At 43.8% G+C, this 18,280-nt stretch overlaps 2 protein-coding genes across 4 annotated transcripts; both read left to right on the top strand.

The window, feature by feature from the left end:
* Nucleotides 1-4,229: 4,229 nt before the first annotated feature.
* Nucleotides 4,230-9,711, top strand: LOC134189729 (THAP domain-containing protein 2-like). 2 transcript variants are annotated; one of them, XR_009971527.1, is made up of 4 exons: nucleotides 4,230-4,438; nucleotides 4,795-5,035; nucleotides 9,226-9,358; nucleotides 9,417-9,711. XR_009971527.1 is itself a non-coding variant. In XM_062658096.1 (3 exons), the coding sequence occupies exons 1-3, from the start codon at nucleotides 4,286-4,288 to the stop codon at nucleotides 9,249-9,251; spliced, it is 420 nt and encodes a 139-aa protein (XP_062514080.1). In that variant the 5' UTR covers nucleotides 4,230-4,285; the 3' UTR covers nucleotides 9,252-9,711. The 2 variants fall into 2 exon arrangements, 1 of the variants encoding a protein (XP_062514080.1); XM_062658096.1 differs by having other exon boundaries at nucleotides 9,226-9,711.
* On the top strand, nucleotides 5,050-6,145 carry LOC134189728 (uncharacterized). Of its 2 annotated transcripts, none has more exons than XM_062658092.1 (2): nucleotides 5,050-5,770; nucleotides 5,825-6,145. In XM_062658092.1, exons 1-2 carry the CDS (start codon nucleotides 5,248-5,250, stop codon nucleotides 5,935-5,937), a joined length of 636 nt encoding a protein of 211 aa, XP_062514076.1. In that variant the 5' UTR covers nucleotides 5,050-5,247; the 3' UTR covers nucleotides 5,938-6,145. The 2 variants fall into 2 exon arrangements, with proteins under 2 accessions (XP_062514076.1, XP_062514079.1); XM_062658095.1 differs by having other exon boundaries at nucleotides 5,050-5,655; nucleotides 5,730-5,844.
* Nucleotides 9,712-18,280: the final 8,569 nt, after the last annotated feature.

Consider the following 18,280-nt stretch of genomic DNA (forward strand, 5'->3'; position numbering starts at 1 on the left):
ATCAAGAGTCTGACCTCTCCTAGCCATTTGCAGTAATTTTAGTCCTGCACAAGAGTCTTCATTACCTTTCCGCTTCTCAATTACGGCTCTCCTTTTCTCTTGCGAAGGTTCTTAAGTGCTGCGATCTTGAAGTGTGGAGGCAGGTAGATGGAAAATGGTGATCTCAATTTCGCTCTTCTACAACCCAGACCAAGCTGTTGAATAGATCTGGATGTACGTATCTCGAAGCAATCAGGCTGAAAGTGGCTACTGCAGACTCCTGTCCACTCAGTAGGACGCGTCGTACTCAGTAGCAGTCGCCCGGACAACACAAACGTCTCTGCAATTGTCCTCCGTATTTTGCGACTCCCACTCTTTCCTTAGCTAGGGGATCTTCGGAAATCGAAACACGATTGCGGATGACTTGCGCGAATTGGTGCATCCTGCAGCCACGCAACACCAAACCATTCTTTCGCCACAGATTTCTTTGTTTACAATACACGCTAATGTGGAGTCTCCTCTCTGTGACGTCACGCTACGCCACGCCTATTATAACGCGTTATCGGAAGTTGAAGAACCGGAAGCAACTTTGACCTGCTATATCTCAGTGAAAACCTAACTTAGAAATCTAAAACTATTTTTCCTGTTAATTAAAGGGTAACTGCAACGCAATAATCAAAATTTTTTATATTGGAAACTGATAGTTGTAGTTGCATACATGACAGGAAAAATAGTTTTAGATTTTTAAGCTAAGTCTTTGCTGAGATATAGCAGGTCAATGTTGCTTCCGGTTCTTCAACTTCCGGTAACGCGTTTTAACGGGCGTGGTGTAGTGTGACGTCACTGAGAGGAGACGAGTGTGCGTCTGTATAGTCAGCGGCCTGTAAAAATGAGGAAATCTTCATATCCAAGGCAACGCTGCTAGGGTGGAGGCGACGGCAGCAACTGCGAGTCTTCTGAAGAGTCCTCTGGAGGTTTTTACGTGATGATAACGTTCCATCATCGCATGAATCGCAGGATGAAGAAGATCTGCTGGGAGCCATTAATAAGTATACGTAGTGATTAGACCACACAGGTTTGAGTTCAGCGACAATGCCTCTAAAGCTTTGAGATCGCCTGTTGCCATGGAAGCGGACGAGGAAAAGGACAGGCTACCCGATAGCTTGTCATCATCGCAAGTACAGGAGTAGGAGTTAGCAACGTAATCGATGCAAATCCGGGTAAGTGAACAACGTCCACAGGTTTCAGCTGCAGTCGTTGTGAGATGATGGATACGTACTCGTGTGGAGTGCGTGTGCTGTCAAACGTACTTGAGGTTGTCTCAAATAATGACACGATAATAATGTCGAATACTAGCAACAATAGTGGCACAGTGTACTGGTGACTTCATGCAAAACTCTATTGCTGTACGTGAGAAAGAGAATAAAATTAGTTGAAGTACGTACGACACAAGTTTTGACTTCACTGTACAGTATACTGTAACGCATACGACTGCATTTACTACACATGATGATCAAGAGGCGAGTCATATAGTCATCAAGAGTCTGACCTCTCTTAGCCATTTGCAGTACTTTTAGTCCTGCACAAGAGTCTTCCTTACCTTCCCGCTTCTCAATTACGTCTCTCCTTTTATTTTGCAAAGGTTCCAGGGTGCTGCGACCTTGAAGTGTGGAGGCAGGTAGATGGAATATGGTGACCTCAATTTCGCTCTTCCACAACCGAGACCAACTTTTTGAATAGACCTGGCTGTACGAATCTCGAAGCAATCAGGCTAAAAGTGGCTACTGCAGACTCCTGTCCACTCAGTAAGACGCGTTGTACTCAGTAGCAGTCTCCCGGACGACACAAACGTCTCTGCAGTTGTCCTCAACATTTTGCGATTCCCACTCTTTTCCTAGCTTGGGGATCTTCAAAAATTGAAACACGATTGCGTATGACTTGCGCGAATTGGTGCATCCTGCAGCCACGCAACACCGAACCATTCTTTCGCCACAAATTCCTTTGTTTGCAATACACGCTAGCGTGGAGTCTCCCCTATGTGACGTCACGCTACACCACGCCCGTTATAACGCGTTACCGAAAGTTGAAGAACCGGAAGCAACTTTGACGTGCTATATCTCAGCGAAGACTTAACTTAAAATCTAAAACAATTTTTCTTGTCATGTATGCAACTAGAACTATCAATTTCCAACATAAAAGAATTTTTGATTTTTGCATTGCAGTTATTCCTTAAGTCTAATCCAACTACGACAGACAAAAGGAGAAGAGACACAGACGCTCCCGTGTCAACTAAACATTCATAGTTTGTCTCATTCAGCCATATGGGAACCTTGATAGTCAGCGCACGATCACTAGCCCCATGCGCACCAAATTGTTGTTGTAAATCGATATGATGCAAGTCACATGATCGTCTCACCTTCTGTTGAGAAGGCTGGCGGCAATCTCTTGCAAGGTCCCATCTGACCGCAGAAGTAACACGGTCCTACCGGACGTCGTCCTCGGCTAGATCGCGTTGGTGGTTCCCTTTCCTAGCGTGATTCATGGTTGAATTTCATGACAGCTGTCTCCAGGCTTTGCAATTGGTTGGTCAATCCTGTGAGAAGCCGCTCTAAATCTGGGGCTACTGGCACGTCTACAGCCGGCTGTATTGCGACGACAAGCGTCGCTGGTAGGTGAGACATTCCAGTATAAGCCGACTCAACTGACACCAGCCCGATGTCTACAGAACATCTGTGACTGCGATCAAACAATAAGAGCTTTCTGGTGCCGTCGACAGTGGTTCGTAACTCCATCGCTGGGACGAGTAGCAACTTCTCGCGGATTTTGTTTGGCAATCCATCTATAAAGCGGTCCAACAACTCGCGGTCTCTTACCTCCCTGTCTAGTCCCGGGCATGCACGGTCAAGTAGACGCTCCAACTGGTAGACGTACGTGTCTACATCCTCGCTTTTGCCCAATTGGCGCTGCTGCAGCTGACGACGGGCATGACGTCTCTGTGTTCGGCTCGAACACGTTCAGGAGTGCTGCCTTCACAGCTGAGTTTGACTTCCGGTCGTCTTCGGAGAGATCAAGCCTTTCAAAGACGGAGAGAGCTTGTCTCTGTAGTAGGGTAGGTGGACGAACAAGCTTTGTTGCATCGTCCCATTTGTTCGCGTCAGAACAAATCTCAAAGCGTCTAATCCATTGCGCAATTTCTCCGTTGCTAAATGGTTCTGAGACACAAACCTTTCCTTCGGTCATCCCACTCCTAAGCACCAATGTAATAGCACAACAGAATCGAGCCCGCGCTACACTGTACTCTAAACAACCCCGTATCTAGGTTCCCCGTTCTGTGTGTGGTGTGTACCCGTGTGTGTGTGTTTGTGGTGTGTCCCCGTATCTAAGTTTTCCGTTATTATGTCATTGCCTGTCACATACAGTACACAACACATGCAAATACGAGTCAACTCTACACTTCCTGAACATGGTAGGTCCACTGCACTTCTGTTTTCCCACGCCTAGGTGTTTACCAGTTTACCGTGAGAAGATCGAGCCAAACCAATATCGTAAAAAGAGCTGCATGCTACGTCGAAAGTACGGTCACACGTTCATTTCAGATAGACTGCGTTGGCAATACACGCCATGATCTGATCATGACGTGAACTCCGTTCCCGTCTGGAGAGGTCAACAAGCTGTATGCCACTGCTTCGATGAACCATTGAGTGAAACAGGGCCGGCAGTTCTCACACCATTTCCCCCACAGACTTGATGTCAGAGTAGACGCGCAAAAGTGGCGTGAACACTGATAAGTCGGTTTCAAACGTGCAGATGAGTTCAGTACAAAGAAACGTTGCTGTAGAGTGTAGGTTCACTGGACCAGTCCCATGTAAGCCATTCTTGAGCTCATTACTCAACAGCATTTTGTCCATCAACAACTTCACTGGCTTTTGTGTTCAAGCGCTCTCCGCTGAGGGCTTGTCTGCGCTTTACGTATCAAACGCAATTACATTTGCAAGCTCTTTAGAAAATCAAATTAGCCTTATCCAAGCTATAAGACTGTGTATCCGGAGTCCCACGTCACTGTGACGTTCTCGAAAGCGACGAGGCTCTTCTCGCGCTGGAGAAATTTCAGGAAAAGCTCCTCCTCCTCCTCCTCGCGTGATTCAAGTGCGTTTAGCTCAGCGACTGCGCGAAAGTGCCTGGCTTGCGAGGCTACTAATAGCAGCCGTAGACGTACAGGCGCCATTTTAACTCCACCTGCGCTTGTACGAGATCCGTGTTACTGACTGTTTTTGGTTTTTTCTTTGACTGTTGAAGGTTGAGAGCAATGCCCGCCTGCTGTGCATGGGGTTGTTTCAACAGATATGAGAAAGGTCATACCATGTACAGGTTTCCGCGCGATCCTGCCAGAAGAAAAGTGTGGACAAATCGAGTCAGCCGAAAGAATTGGACTCCTACACTTTATTCTTACTTGTGTGACGTAAGAAGAACATTGTGTACAAGCATGTATGAACAAGTGTCAAAAAGAACGTCTTAGCAAACGTCTTACGCCTGCTAGAGGGCTGTAGCTAGACTGTGTGCACAGGGCACAAGAATATAATTGATTGTTAGTTTCATGCGGCATTTTGGATGGTGCCAACAAGCTCGTATATCTGCAGTACACATTAGAACACTACACAGTTCGATAAAGTTTGAAATTAGTGCTTGTTGGCTGCTCTCACGCTACCTGCAGTATAACTTTGCGATTGTATATATCTATATATTTACTATCCACACTTGATACTAGTAAAATTACCGTAAGAAGCGCCTTGTAAAATTTCTGTTTATTTCTTCAAGGCTCATTTTGATAGCTCTCAATTTGAGCAACACAGGAAAGGTGGAAAGAAGAAACTGAAATGGAATGCAGTACCAACAATATTTCCCCACAGGAAAGTTGGCTTTAAGAATAGCAGAAAGTCTCGAAACAGCACAAAGGAAGAAGACTCTCTGAATGCTGGTGTTCAAGTAACAACAGATGTGCAAGATCACAGCTATGCTGCTGATGCTATGCAAGAAGACCATCTGTCACCTGATGAGGGTAATGGTCTGTACTGAGATATGTCATCTTGTTTGAAATGATCATGAATGCATGTTAGTTTGTGCATGCTCGTTCTCATCACATATTTCATTGGCATGCTGTATTTCTGCTAACATAATGGATTTTTTGTTATTTGGTCTGTGGTCACACTCTTCAAGTCTTTGAAGATTAGTGGAAAAGAAAACTGGAAGCCTGTGCAAGCAGGTGTCATAATGGCAACAACTTCTGTGCTGGACATACAAGAGGAGTTGCTTGGTAGTGGACATAAGTTTCTGCTGACTTCACGCCTCACTCAAGATTGTCTTGAGAACCTTTTTAGTGTAGTAAGGCTAAACAATTCTGTACCATCACCTGTGGCTTTCAAATGTGCACTAAAAATTATCAGCATTGTTCAGTTTATGCAACCTCTAGGTGGGAATCGTGTAAGCTATCAACATGATGACACAGATTATGCTGTTGATTTCCTTTCCCAACCAATACAACTATCAATGAATCCTGATCCAGAGTTGATGGAAATTGAAATCTCAGAAGCCAAGTCTGTAGAGGAATTGACTAAAGCGGAGTGTAACAGTTTGTTCTATCTTGTGGGTTATTGTGTCCATAGTATTAAGAAAAATGAGGTAGTGTGTGATGCTTGCCTTGAGTATGTCTTAAATTCAGCTCCAGATCATAGCAGTTTTGCAACACTAACTAGTTTGAGAGAATTCAAGAATGGCTGTCTTGAGCATGTTACAGGTCGCACATTTGATATGATGTTGAAAGTAGAGCTAATGTTTTAATGTATAGCAGAAGATACTTTGATGGCTACCAGAAATGTGAAAGAGGTTTTGATACGGATGGCTGAGGGACTCACTGATGACTGTGTGTCTATCCCACATGTCATAATACTAAGAGAAAAATGATAGCTAGATATTTCAATGTATGTCTTTACATTTTCTGCAAGGGAGTACAAAGGAAAAAGAAACATAACTTAAAAACAACCAAAGTAGGAGGAGAACTGGGGAGTCGAAGCATGGCAAGAAGAAAACTGATAACGAATGTGAAGTAGGAAGGATGTGAATTGTGTATACCATGTAGTTATGTAGAATGGAAGACATCACTCTACCTTTGTTTGAGATATTTGATTAATTAGTAAATGTTTTGTTGCTTTCATTACACCCACTTGTATGTTTTAGTGTTCCTTATCATGCATTCAAAACTATGTCCATACGTTTATTCCTAGTCTATAGGAATGTATATCAGCAGCACATTTTGTACTTACATATACATCAATTAACGTATTAATTAAATTACTATACATCTCCTCAGGGACAACATTGTGAACAGGTAATGAAAATATACAGGTCTTATTTATGTAGACATAGAGGGTCAATGGGCGGTTGGACCCTTCTATGTTTTGGTATTACAGTTTATATGTATCTAATTTTGTAATTTTCTGCATTTATTTTCTAATTCTTAATTGTCTTTTCAAAACAGTAATTTGAAAGACCTAATATTTTTGAATTTAAGTTTTTAACATTTCAATTTAAAATTTAACTAAATATTTTTAAAAATTTAATAATAACTTCTTAAAATTGTTATTTTGTTTTTTTCTCTTTTACTTTAAAGCGGTTGCTATTGTTGTTGTTGCTGTTGTAGTGGTTGCTGCTGTTGTTGTTTCTTTTTAGGTTGCTCAGTGACTCACGTAAATATAAAATTTTATGGGCATAAAGAGTTTTTGTCATTTAGAGCAACTATTAATTTTTGCGTGCAGTTTGTATAGACTTTTTTTGTATACACACTATTATACCGTATTCGCCCGTAATAATTACAGCCCATACCGAAATAACGCCCATGCCCGTATATACGCCCATGCTCGACAGGTCAGAACTTTCAGCCCGAAAAACGCCCATGCCCAACTATACGCCCATGCCCTAGTATAAGCCCGGAATACGCATGCGCAGACAAAACAAAATGGGTCCGCAGAACATTCGTCTCCGTCTGTGTGCGTTTGAAGAGCTGGTGTCAATGTTGAGTGAGAGTGCGTGCCGCTAGACTCATGTCTTCGTTGCAATTACCGCCGCTGATGCTCTTGACGGGCTTCAGTCCGACCACGTGTGTACAGTGTCTAGTTTCTGCGTGTATGTTGATGCTGAATGGATACCAGTACCTTGGATCTTGCAAATGGATAAATGCAAGCATTTGAACATGTGGTATTTCTGTCTTCAAGTATTTAGATGATGACTGGCCAGACGACAACATTTAGTGACCATATACTCCTAGGACCAAAATAACGCCCATGCCCTAGTATACGTCCAGAAAAAAGTGTTTCTCTTCTATACGCCCAGGGCGTTATTAAGGGCGAATACGGTATATATAATATATAAAGCTCAAATTGTCTGTGTGTGTGTGTGTGTGTGTGTGTGTGTGTGTGTGTGTGTGTGTGTGTTCGCGTTTGGCGACCACGTCTTTTGTCCGTTCTCGCAAGAGAGATCGGCACGCACAGGGGAAGGTTTGCGAAAAAGAATTTAAAAAACTATGGACCGGGTCTCCCCTCAAGGGGTCGACCCCGCGTAAAATTTCTCGATGACGCAAACGCTACACATTCCATTTCATTCGAAAACACGCCCACACCAGTCCCGTGTAGACTGTATGCATCGTCGTTCTTCGCAAAGCTTTGAGCAATCGAATATATCTATTGCCGACGAAACTTACTCTTCTACCGCTTTCGTTTCTCTCCAAATTCTGATTGCATTTGCACCGAATGCAACTTACACGTTTTCTGCAGCAAGTGCTACACGGGGAATGTGTCGATTTCTATCGAAACAAGCGCGAAGAGCAAGATTCGAATTTATTCAGCATATCCGGGACCTCGCAACAAGGATTGCACGTGACGTGTCCACAGACCTATCTTTACACTACAGTATCTTGCCCGTACGAAGAACGGGCTATAGATTCTAGTATATATATATATATATATATATATATATATATACCGATATGTCATGGCGATGTTTACGCTATGATTCTTGTCTGCGATTTCTTCCTCTGTTTTGGTTCTTTGATAACTGTCAGCTCGCTTGTTTAGACAAGGTCAACGCATTCTTCAGTCTACTTAGTTTCTGATAGCTGTCTGCTCGATCCTGTTCGTGTCACAGGGAATGTGACACAAAACCCATCTAAGTTAACATGTGTTATACATGGGTTTCTGTAGACCGAATTCGTAAAACCCATCAAAAACACAGCATGAAACGTTCCAAACACACAACATGGGTTTTATTTGACGCACGCGCAGCTGGTAATGCTGCATGAGACAGGCAGAATAGCTAGAATTCGTAGACATTTGTAGTTCTTTCTCGCCTAGTCTAGGGAACTATTTATTTGAGCTCTATTGACCGCGTATATGACTACGTCTATACGAAACACAAGGAATATGGGTTTTTAGGGTTTTGATGAAAGAACCCACATATCAATAGTTGGGAAATCTGAAACCCAGCCTGAGCAGAGAACTGATGCGTTTACAGTAACTAAACGCCAGGAAAGCTGCTAATCAAAAGTGATGTAGTAGTAAATGACCTCCGCTAGCGTTTTGTTACAAAATCAACTTGACAGCAGAGCACGACTGCAGATTACGAAAACCCACTGGAACCTTCGAAACACACGCAAAACCCAATGCAGTTGTTACAGGAAGACAGAAATGTTGCAATGTTTTGTTGGCATGTCATCTACCACCCTGGGTGCACTCGTGATCCAAAGTCACGCCTACCAACCAGACTGATAGTGTTTACTTTCATACTTAGTTGATTGTAGAGTAGCAAGTAGCAAGTCTAGAGAGACTAAACAGCTACCACCTTGGGCCTCCCAAGATGTGACCGGAAGCAGCAGAATCAAGGAGGATCGAAATGAACCAATCGGCGTCACGCTTGAAAAATGCGTACCTGAACGGGAGTCTTCTGTAACCAATCACCGTCACGCACTGTTGAAATTGCAAATACGCGGGCACTTGGACTCAACCGGCAGTCTGTTTTGGCGGTTCGCTGTCGCGGCGTCTGCAATAGGATTATGCTTTCACCTACCACATGTACAGCGCAGTCCAGCGACTTGGGTCTTAGTTGACGTGGTTTGTAGAGATGTCTACGTGCCGTGAATGTCGCTCTTCAGATGTAGAATGAGTTAGGCTGTTTCACATTTTCCTGTGATGTTGTATGTAGATGAAACCATCAATGAAGAAGCCTAAGCCAGCCGAAAACAGAAATGTCGGTAGTTTCTTCAAGCTACGGACATGGATGGAGCTTGCCAGGGATTGAGGCTTTTGAACAAGATTCAGAAAAAACAAACTAATATGTACCTCTTGTCTCTTCTTGTCTGTATTACTGCAGTTGCAACGACTGCTTTCTACTAGAAAACGATAAAATCCTCAAGTACAGATGAATGCTCAGCAATGCAGAGGTCGCTCGTTTTACGACGGTTCAACTGAAAGAAACCACATCAGCGATTCATCACCTGGGCAAATGAATCGTCAGTGAAAAAGCAGATAACTGACAAGGACTGCTACTGAACGTGAAAAGAAAGCAAAGACACTACACTTCTAGAGTGCATTTTTGCTAATCTAGAGTAAGCGTGCCAAATGTTTAGTAGCACGTAATTGCAAGATGTGGCGATTAGATAAGGTAACTGGAAATATAATCAAACCTGATTACAATCAGTTCAATGTTCACTTACCGTTGCAATTTGCATTGGCAGTTCCATGGGTTTTTATGGGTTCCACCGATAATTATAGACGATTGAATTCAATAAAAAAAGTCTATATATAGCAAACTCAACCCTAAATTAGAAATCAAAATGGCGGGGCCTCTAATTAAGAGCGTTTCCCATAGTAGATTTCGCAGGTTTATGTATGGGTTTCTTAATTTTACAAAACCCTCAAGGTGGGTTATGGTGGGCTATGGCACGTTTCTTATGGTTTTACGTGGTTTTTTTGTGGATTCTTTGTGGGTTTTGCAAAGTTTCTGTGGGTATCTGTTTCACAAACCCACACATGGGTTTGCCTCGTTTTCCACGCAAATCCTCATGAAAACACACACAAAAACACAAATTGGGCTTTGTGTCACATTTCCTGTGTGTTGGAGCTATGTCTGAGTCTGACGAGGAAATTGATTATCCAACTTCCTATCCTTCTCAACGCTGCTCCTCTCAAGAAGTTACAAAGTGTCCTTTTTGTGCGGTTGTCTCGACAAACACAGGGTCTTTGTTCCAGCATATCAACTCATGTCATATAACTTATCGTCAGTTCCCGGATACGAATTTCCTTGAGTCTTACAATCGTCGCCTTTGTTCTGATTGTGGGTTTGCTTACGAGAAACGCTTTAGTCGGTGCCGTCGTTCTTTAGGACCAGGTCTTTCCCGATGCAGAGGTGAAATGGTTGCACCTATGTTGTCTCCATGGTTACGTGATGGAACTTCACACCGCTGTACGTCTGAATCTGTTGTCGATGGTGCTGAAGCTGTCGATGGTGCTGAAGCTGCCGATGGTACTAAAGCTGCCAGTGAAATGCAAAGTCCTTGTTTTGAAAGGTAATCACTGACATAGTTCTAGACGGTATTGAAGCAGCTACTACTTTTGGCAAGCCCTATGGAGATGAAGAAGAAACGTGTTATTCTGTTATGATTAAAATTGCCAATTTACTTTTAAACACCATTCTGCACGTGCCAGCATATGTCCGACCACTTCTTGCCCTAGTTCTTGCTGATGAATTCAATTATTGCAACAGCAGAAATGGCATCTGGGGATTTACGAGGCTATTGATGTTTGCCAAAGCTGTTCTTCGTTCCCCGCCCAGAGGAGGCAGAAGTAAACGGTGTGCAGTGAAAACTATATTGAACACACACTACGTTGGAAAGAAGGTGATCTTTGTGGTTTATGGCAGGAGGCCAAGGCTGTCGCTAGACCCCGAAAAGTCTTGTCTGTACAGCGCAGTAACAGTATTCGGACACTGAGATTGGCAAAAGAGGGCAGGTATAGTGATGCAATGCGTTCCTTGAGCTCCCAAGGTTGTGCATCTCATGACAATGAAGATGCACTGACAGATTTGCAACGTCGTCATCCTGACCATGTTCTCCCTACTTGGTGTGAAGAATTACGTCCAGCACTTGCAGCTGATTCAAGTACGGTCCAGTCTTGTTTACAAGCTTTCCCTGGAGGGTTTAGTCCTGGCTATTCACAACTTCGTGTTCAACACCTATTAGATGCCATCAAAGGCACTAATGTTCCAGCGGCTGCTACTTGCCTTGATAATCTCACCATGCTTATGAACTTGTTGTTGTCTGGGAAAGCGGATCGACGCATTGCACCTTGGTTACTTGGTGCACCACCAACTGCAATTCAGAAAAGCAGTAGTGGGTTTCGTCCTATCGCAGTAGGTGATACTCTCCGTCGATTAACAAGCACAATTTGTTGTTTGTTTGCAAACCCCCACCTTCCTGAGCTATTTCTTCCTTACGGTCAAGTGGGTGTTGGGATCAAAGAAGGCCTTGAGAGTGTGGTTCACACATTACGTACCATTATTGATCGTCATAACAGTTCAGAGGATTTCTGCTGCTTCAAGGTTGACATGACTAATGCATTTAATGAATGCAGCAGGACTACGTTTTTGAAACGACTTGTGAAAGAGTTTCCAGAACTAATGGCATGGGTGCCGTGGTCATACCACACAAAAGGAGAACTGAGGTTTGGCAACCACCGCATTGTTGCATCAGCAGGAGTACAGCAATGAGACCCTCTAGGACCTTTACCTTTTTCGCTGGTTATTATGGAACTTGTGGATGATGTTGGCACTATTCCAGGAATAGAAATTTCTCTCTGGTACTTAGATGATGGCACTTTTGTTGGAACTCGGCAGGCTGTCAAAATGCTATTAGATGCTCTCCTACAACACGGCCCTTTTTATTAGGCCTACTGGTCAATGTTGATAAATTTGAAGTTTTCTGGCCCTCTGACGATCAGACCTTTCCCGAATTTCCATCTGAAATCAAATGAGTCTATCAGTCAGAGGGAGGCGCTACTCTACTTGGGTCACCAGTATATGGTAAAGATGATTTCATTGATTCAACTCTTGCTATGGTTGTCGATAAAGTTCTGAATTCTCAAAGCCATCTCCAAGATTTGGACAATCTGCAAGTGGAACTACACCTCTTGAGAAGGTTTTTGGGTTCTTGTAAACTGAACAGTCTCCTACGAACCGTTCCTGCAAGTCTTGGCAGTGACCAGTTTGTACGCTTTGACAAAGGACTCCGGAGATCTTTGAGTGTTATAACCCACTCGTCTATCTCTGACTTTGCATGGCAGCAGGCTACACTTCTGATGAAAGTTGGTGGTCTTGGGTTAAAGTAAGCTGTACCAACCTCTTCTGCAGCCTTTCTTGGAATCTGTGACTTTTCTCGGAACCTTGTCAGCTTCTTCCTGGACAAGAATGCTTCCAATACAACTGACGTAGATGACATCACCAACAGTCCTTATGTCTGCATTCCAGGTGAGAACCACGTGCACCCTAGGAACATATTGCCCAAGTATCTTGGAAGTGACACAATCCCACCCAATCTCACAAATGCTTCGCAACGTCAAATCCAATCAAGAATTGATTCTCATCTGTTGTCAAATCTGAAAGAGGGTTTCAGTCTTCGGTATCAAGCACGTATTTATACCATCTCTACACCTCTTGCAGGGGCGTGGTTAAGGGCAATCTCTAACCCAAATCTCGGCCTGGCCATGCTCAGACATGAATATATTTTAGCATGTAGATACTGGCTTGGAATCTCTATCTTTCCCGACAGTCAACAAGCAGCAAGATGTCCATGCGGACATATCATGGATTGTTTTGGTGACCATGTCCTTGGCTGTGAGCATGGACCTCTTCGCATAAAACGCCATAATGCAACATAAGCAAGGTTATCTGGCATGCACTGCTTGTTGATAACAGAGATTCCAAACGGGAACAAAAGTGCGGAGGGGAAAGCAATAATCGACCTAGTGATGTGTTTCACCCAGATTTCCTGGAGGGCCGTCCCGCATTCTTTGATGTGTCAGTGAAGAGTTCTATGCAACCATCCTATGTCTCCAAGGCAGCCATAAAACCATGTGCCGCAGCAGAAGCTGGTGAAATATAGAATAACGAATAGCATGACAGGGTGATTACTCAAGCAGGTGGTCATTTCTACCCGCTCATTGTAGAAACTTTAGGGCACTGGTCTCCCTCAAGTGTAGAGACGCTGAAGACCATAGCCTTAAAAGCTTCATCAATGAACAACATACCTTTTTCTGAGACATACTCAAATTTGATGGAACAGTTGTCCGAGAGGCTGTGGCAGTATAATGCCAAGCTATTATACAGTAGACTGAACCTGGACTTTGATGACTTGTGGGATTTTCCTGTTACTGTAATGTAGTTATGTTTAGGGACTGGGTGGGTAGGGTAGTTTGGGGTAGTCTGGGGCAGTTTGGGGTAGTTTGCATAGAAGAAGAATATATTTAATATATATATATATATATGCATATAAAAAATATATAGAGAGAGAGAGAGAGTATGATTGCTGCTTAGAATTTATACTGTCTTTTGTAGTTTGCGTAGTCTCGCTTGATTATTTCTTTAACTGATTGATCGTTTTCAAAAGATTATACGTCTTAATGTGCTCACAGATAAGTCTAAGATACATGTTGCACAGTTAGGGTGACATAAACCGAATTCCGAGGCTAACGCGAGAGGTTCTGCAAGAGTCCTTGGAAAGTAACGTTCCGATCGCCTAGTTCTACTTCGAAGGTTTTCTGTTAGAGTGCATAGGGTGCGAGGAACAAATCTAGGGTGTAATGCGGTTTGTTGTAAGCTTCATATCTCTCAGCAACTACTTTCTGAAACCAAGACCAACGAGAAGCGATACGTACTGACGTTCAGTCGACCTCGATTTTACGCTACACGTTTCTGCTTGAGTAGGGTAACAGCTCAGTTATTATGGAAACGTTATTTGTTTCATACGATTTTTTCCAGATTATTGTAGTTGCGCAGTTGGAGTCAAAATGGAGTCCAAAATACGGGGTCGTTGCAACTCTCTTTATACAAGTCCAAAAACATTTTGAGAAAATGATGGGTATGTACTTATGTCATTTAATGCCCATCTCGTACATCACATTCACAACTGCTGCAAGCGATATAGGTAAAAAGATTGTGATGTAGGAGATGGGCATAAATGACATAAGTACATACCCATCATTTTTTCAAAATGTTTTGGACTTGTTTCATGTATTTTTAGATATGTTAAAAGTATACTACGCGAGCAAGTGTGAAATTTTGACTTCCACCAGAAGCTGAATGCCGACTACTTCCGGTCTGCGTCTAGATAATTAAATACATTATCATTTATTTTAGAATTTACTCATATTTTGATCTGATCATGTTTTCAGTTGACTGTTCATCTTGTCTGTAAGGTTGAGTAGTGTCACACACGACTGCTGCGTTGTAATTAATTTAGGTAAAAAGATTGTGATGAAGGAAATGAGCATGATTAAGTACATACCCATCTCTACATACCCATCATTTTCTCAAAATGTTTTTTATTTTTTAGGTAAAAAGATTGTGATGTAGGAGATGGGCATAAATGACATAAGTACATATCCATCATTTTTTCAAAATGTTTTTAGACTTGTATAGTTTGAAATGGAAATGACAGTCCTAGTAAACGTGTGCAGCTCGGCCGGGATTTCAATCTTTGATTGCATCTCTAGACAACTCTCACGTTACGCTCAGCATACACGGAAGTACGTACCAGCTCACGGATGTACGTAATAACACTGATTGCATCTATAAACAACTCCCATTACCTAGGGTTCCACGGAAGAGATACACGCTTACATGCACAGATAGTCAGACAGGACGCCGCGCCGTTGAACATATATAGTCGTACTGTACATGTTCAACTACACGCAACTGTAAGCAGCATTTAGCAGCAGGTGGAAGTAGCAGCTAGGCTTCCAAACGGTAGTCACATGTACACACGTTACCGGAACAACATGGCGTTGTGGGAAGCAGTACGTGGAACTGCATGGCAGCAGTTGACTAATACAAGGTGACTTTGCACATTTCTAGCTGTTCGTTCAGTGCAATTCTTCGGACAAGAGCGAATCGTTTGGTGTAACTCTCGTCGTTGTAGCTGCTTCGAGTGAGGCGCTAGCCTGGCTGACATAAGTGAAATGTGAAATGCGAAAGAATAAATCGGGTTATTTTACTTGCCGATAGCTGGCTTCGGAGGCGCTTAATGTCCGCGGTGATAGTCTGGCTACCATTAGGAACGTTTGAAGATGAGCGCTACGTGGGTCCGAGATTTCTGTAAGGAGTTCTGAGAGATCCGGTTTGGATGCGTTTGGATACTTTTGTATGGGCCGCCATTTTAGATTCTTCGCATCCCTGATACGGCTCTGACTAATTGGCTAGCCTCGTACCCAGGCCCTCTCCGGGTGCGCAAGAGGGTCTGGGTACGAGGCTACTACAATAGGCCTCATGCGCATTCGTAAGATGTAGAGACTCGTATAACGCCAAAAATGGACTTATCGGAAAATTTCGTTCCAAGGAGCGTATCGTCAATTCCCAAACCGGGCCGCATACACACTCGGCATGCAAAGGAAAAGGTTTGCGTAACAAAAACTTCAAAAATTGTACATGGTCCTCTCTTGAGGGGTCGATTCCGCCTAGAATTTCTTGGTGACGCAAACATTACACGTTCCAGTTTAGTTGAACACACGCCCAGTGTGAACTGTACGTTTCGTCGTCCTTCGCAAAGCTTCTAGCAATCGAATATATCTTGCCAATTGAAGCTACTCTTCGTCTCTCCAAATTCTGTCAACCTACACGTTTTCTGTATCAAGCGCTACACGGGGAGTGTCGATTTCTATCGAAAATAGCGTGAATAACAAGATTCGAATTTATTCCAAACATTTGGGACCTGAAAACAAAGGTTACACGTGACGTGTCCACATACGCTTAGACTTAGCCTCGTACCCAGGCCCTCTTGCGCGCCCGGAGAAGAGAGCCTGGTACACGTTGTATTCGCATGCGCGCATAAATTAGAAGGAAATCGTGGTAATGATTGCACGCATGCGGAATTGACGTTGTTTAGAATCTCGAGACGATGATGTCGCGCGCAATCGACAGCTTCTGTGTGAGTAGTGATGAAGCCCTAGATCTAGACCCAGAGCCTAAGTATTGACCTTGTTTATTATGGTAGTTGCTTGGAGTGTCGCGTTTGTCTTTCAGCCATGTCTACTCGTACTGCAGTCTGTCAGGTTGTTTACAGGGTTTGCGTACCGAGAAGGACTGCAGAAGAAGTTTCAGCTTATTTTGGGGATTTGTATCTCTATGACAGACGCTCTTCCACAACAGATCTGCCAGCGCTGTGACACGACAATGACGCGTACGCGTACGACCTATCCACAATCTTCTTGACCACATTTCCCTAGCTAAGTCAACCATAAACGGTCTATGTTGATAGCACAGCGATTTACCGTATCCTGTAGGAAGCCAGACGAATTGGAACACGTCGCGATCGTTTCCGTTGTAGACAACACGCTGCTGTTCTTTCAGCTCTACATTACACAGCCTAATTAAGCTTGCCTAGAGCGTAGTGCAAAGCCATATCAAAACCGGAAGCTCTGCCTTCATCCACCATTTGCCAAATTAGATCTCATTGCGCGCGACATTATCGGCTCGAGATTCTAAACAACGTCGGTACCGCATGCGTGCAACCATTACCACGATTTCCTTCTAATTTATGCGCGCATGCAAATACAACGTGTACCAGGCCCTCTTCTCCGGGCGCGCAAGAGGGCCTGGGTACGAGGTTAGCTTAGTCTTAGCCTCGAACTTTCAGACCAGAGACTGCGCGAAGCGCGCAAACTCTAGTCTGGACCAAGTCGATACTAGAATGATTTCGGAAGTATTTATCAAAAGCGATGCTAGATGGTAGTCTAACAGCGTAAGATCGCTCTACCTAGATCAACATATCATTTGTAAATGCCATGAGATCTTACGAACAAAGTAGAGACGTCTGCAGTGTTTGTAAGAGGAGTAGACTACATTGCGCATGCGTAGTACAAATAGCACTGGGATATAAGCAGACACAGTACTTGTACACTTAGTATTGCGTGACTAGCCTAGAGAGTCAATACCATAGTACACTATATTACAAGGTGTCAGAAGTGCAGTGACTCGCAGGAGACTGTTTATGAGCAACAATGTCTACGGCTACACAAGTACGAGAGTCACCGGAGCCACGCGATCTCGTTCATCTGACGAATGTGACAGTCCCGTTGCCGGAGAGATTGAGTCTAAAAGGCAACTTGGCACAAAACTGGTGAACGTTTCGCAGAAGATGGGAATCTTTCGAGGTCTCGTCCCGAATGACCAGAAGATCGCACGAGGAGCGAGTGGCGACCTTCCAGCAATGCCTGCCGGCAGAAGCTCTCGAGGTTCTGGACACCTTGCTCTTCGCAGAAGGTGAAGATAGAAATGATATGGCAGTAGTGCTTCGCCATATGGAAGCGTACTGCTTCAGCAAAACAAACGTGATCTACGAACGGTACCAGCTCCCGCAGCGAGCACAGAAGCAAGGTGAGCCTTTTCTTGACTACCTAATTTCGCTAAGAAGCATGATTCGTGCATGCAATTATGGTGCGATCCAAGATTTTGTTGCGCAACAAGATAGTCCATGGGATACGCAACCATGACATCCGTCAGAAACTGCTGCAAGAAGCCAAATTAACTTTGGCGACCGCGATATTCATATGCCGTGCCGCAGAGTCAACATCTGCACAAGCCAAAGCCATTAGCTTCAGCGATGACGTGCATGCACTGACCGCGTACAGCACACGCAACAGGCCTAGGAGGAGACAAGCCACGGTAACCGCTAGGGTACCGCAGACATGTCAGTATTGTGGACGACGACATGACAAAGGTCCAAGACAATATCCAGCACTAGGCAAAACATGCTCCAAGTGTGGCAAAGCAAACCACTTTGCTTCCGTTTGCCGGCAGAAACAATCACAAAAGAAGACAGCTTCACCAAAACAACCGTACCGCATTTACCGTATGGAAGACGATGAGTCAGAAATAAAAAAACCCTATTACTGAAGCACCCGTACTGCAATACTTTGACTCGGCTGAGCTGACAACAGTACGGTGCGATCCGTCAGGAAAGGTCTGCAAGCAGCTCTCATGCAAGCAGGCA

This window comes from Corticium candelabrum, chromosome 14 (genome assembly GCF_963422355.1).
Source record: "Corticium candelabrum chromosome 14, ooCorCand1.1, whole genome shotgun sequence".
NCBI lineage: Eukaryota > Metazoa > Porifera > Homoscleromorpha > Homosclerophorida > Plakinidae > Corticium > Corticium candelabrum.

Bases quoted from the DNA above. Each gene is read 5' to 3' on its own strand.
- LOC134189729 (XM_062658096.1), top strand. From the start codon at position 4,286: ATGCCCGCCTGCTGTGCATGGGGTTGTTTCAACAGATATGAGAAAGGT. The intron at 4,439-4,794 runs GTAAGAAGAACA...TATTTCTTCAAG, and splicing joins TTTATTCTTACTTGTGTGAC to GCTCATTTTGATAGCTCTCA. The intron at 5,036-9,225 runs GTAATGGTCTGT...TGTTGTATGTAG, and splicing joins CCATCTGTCACCTGATGAGG to ATGAAACCATCAATGAAGAA.
- LOC134189728 (XM_062658092.1), top strand. From the start codon at position 5,248: ATGGCAACAACTTCTGTGCTGGACATACAAGAGGAGTTGCTTGGTAGT. The intron at 5,771-5,824 runs GTCGCACATTTG...AATGTATAGCAG, and splicing joins CTGTCTTGAGCATGTTACAG to AAGATACTTTGATGGCTACC.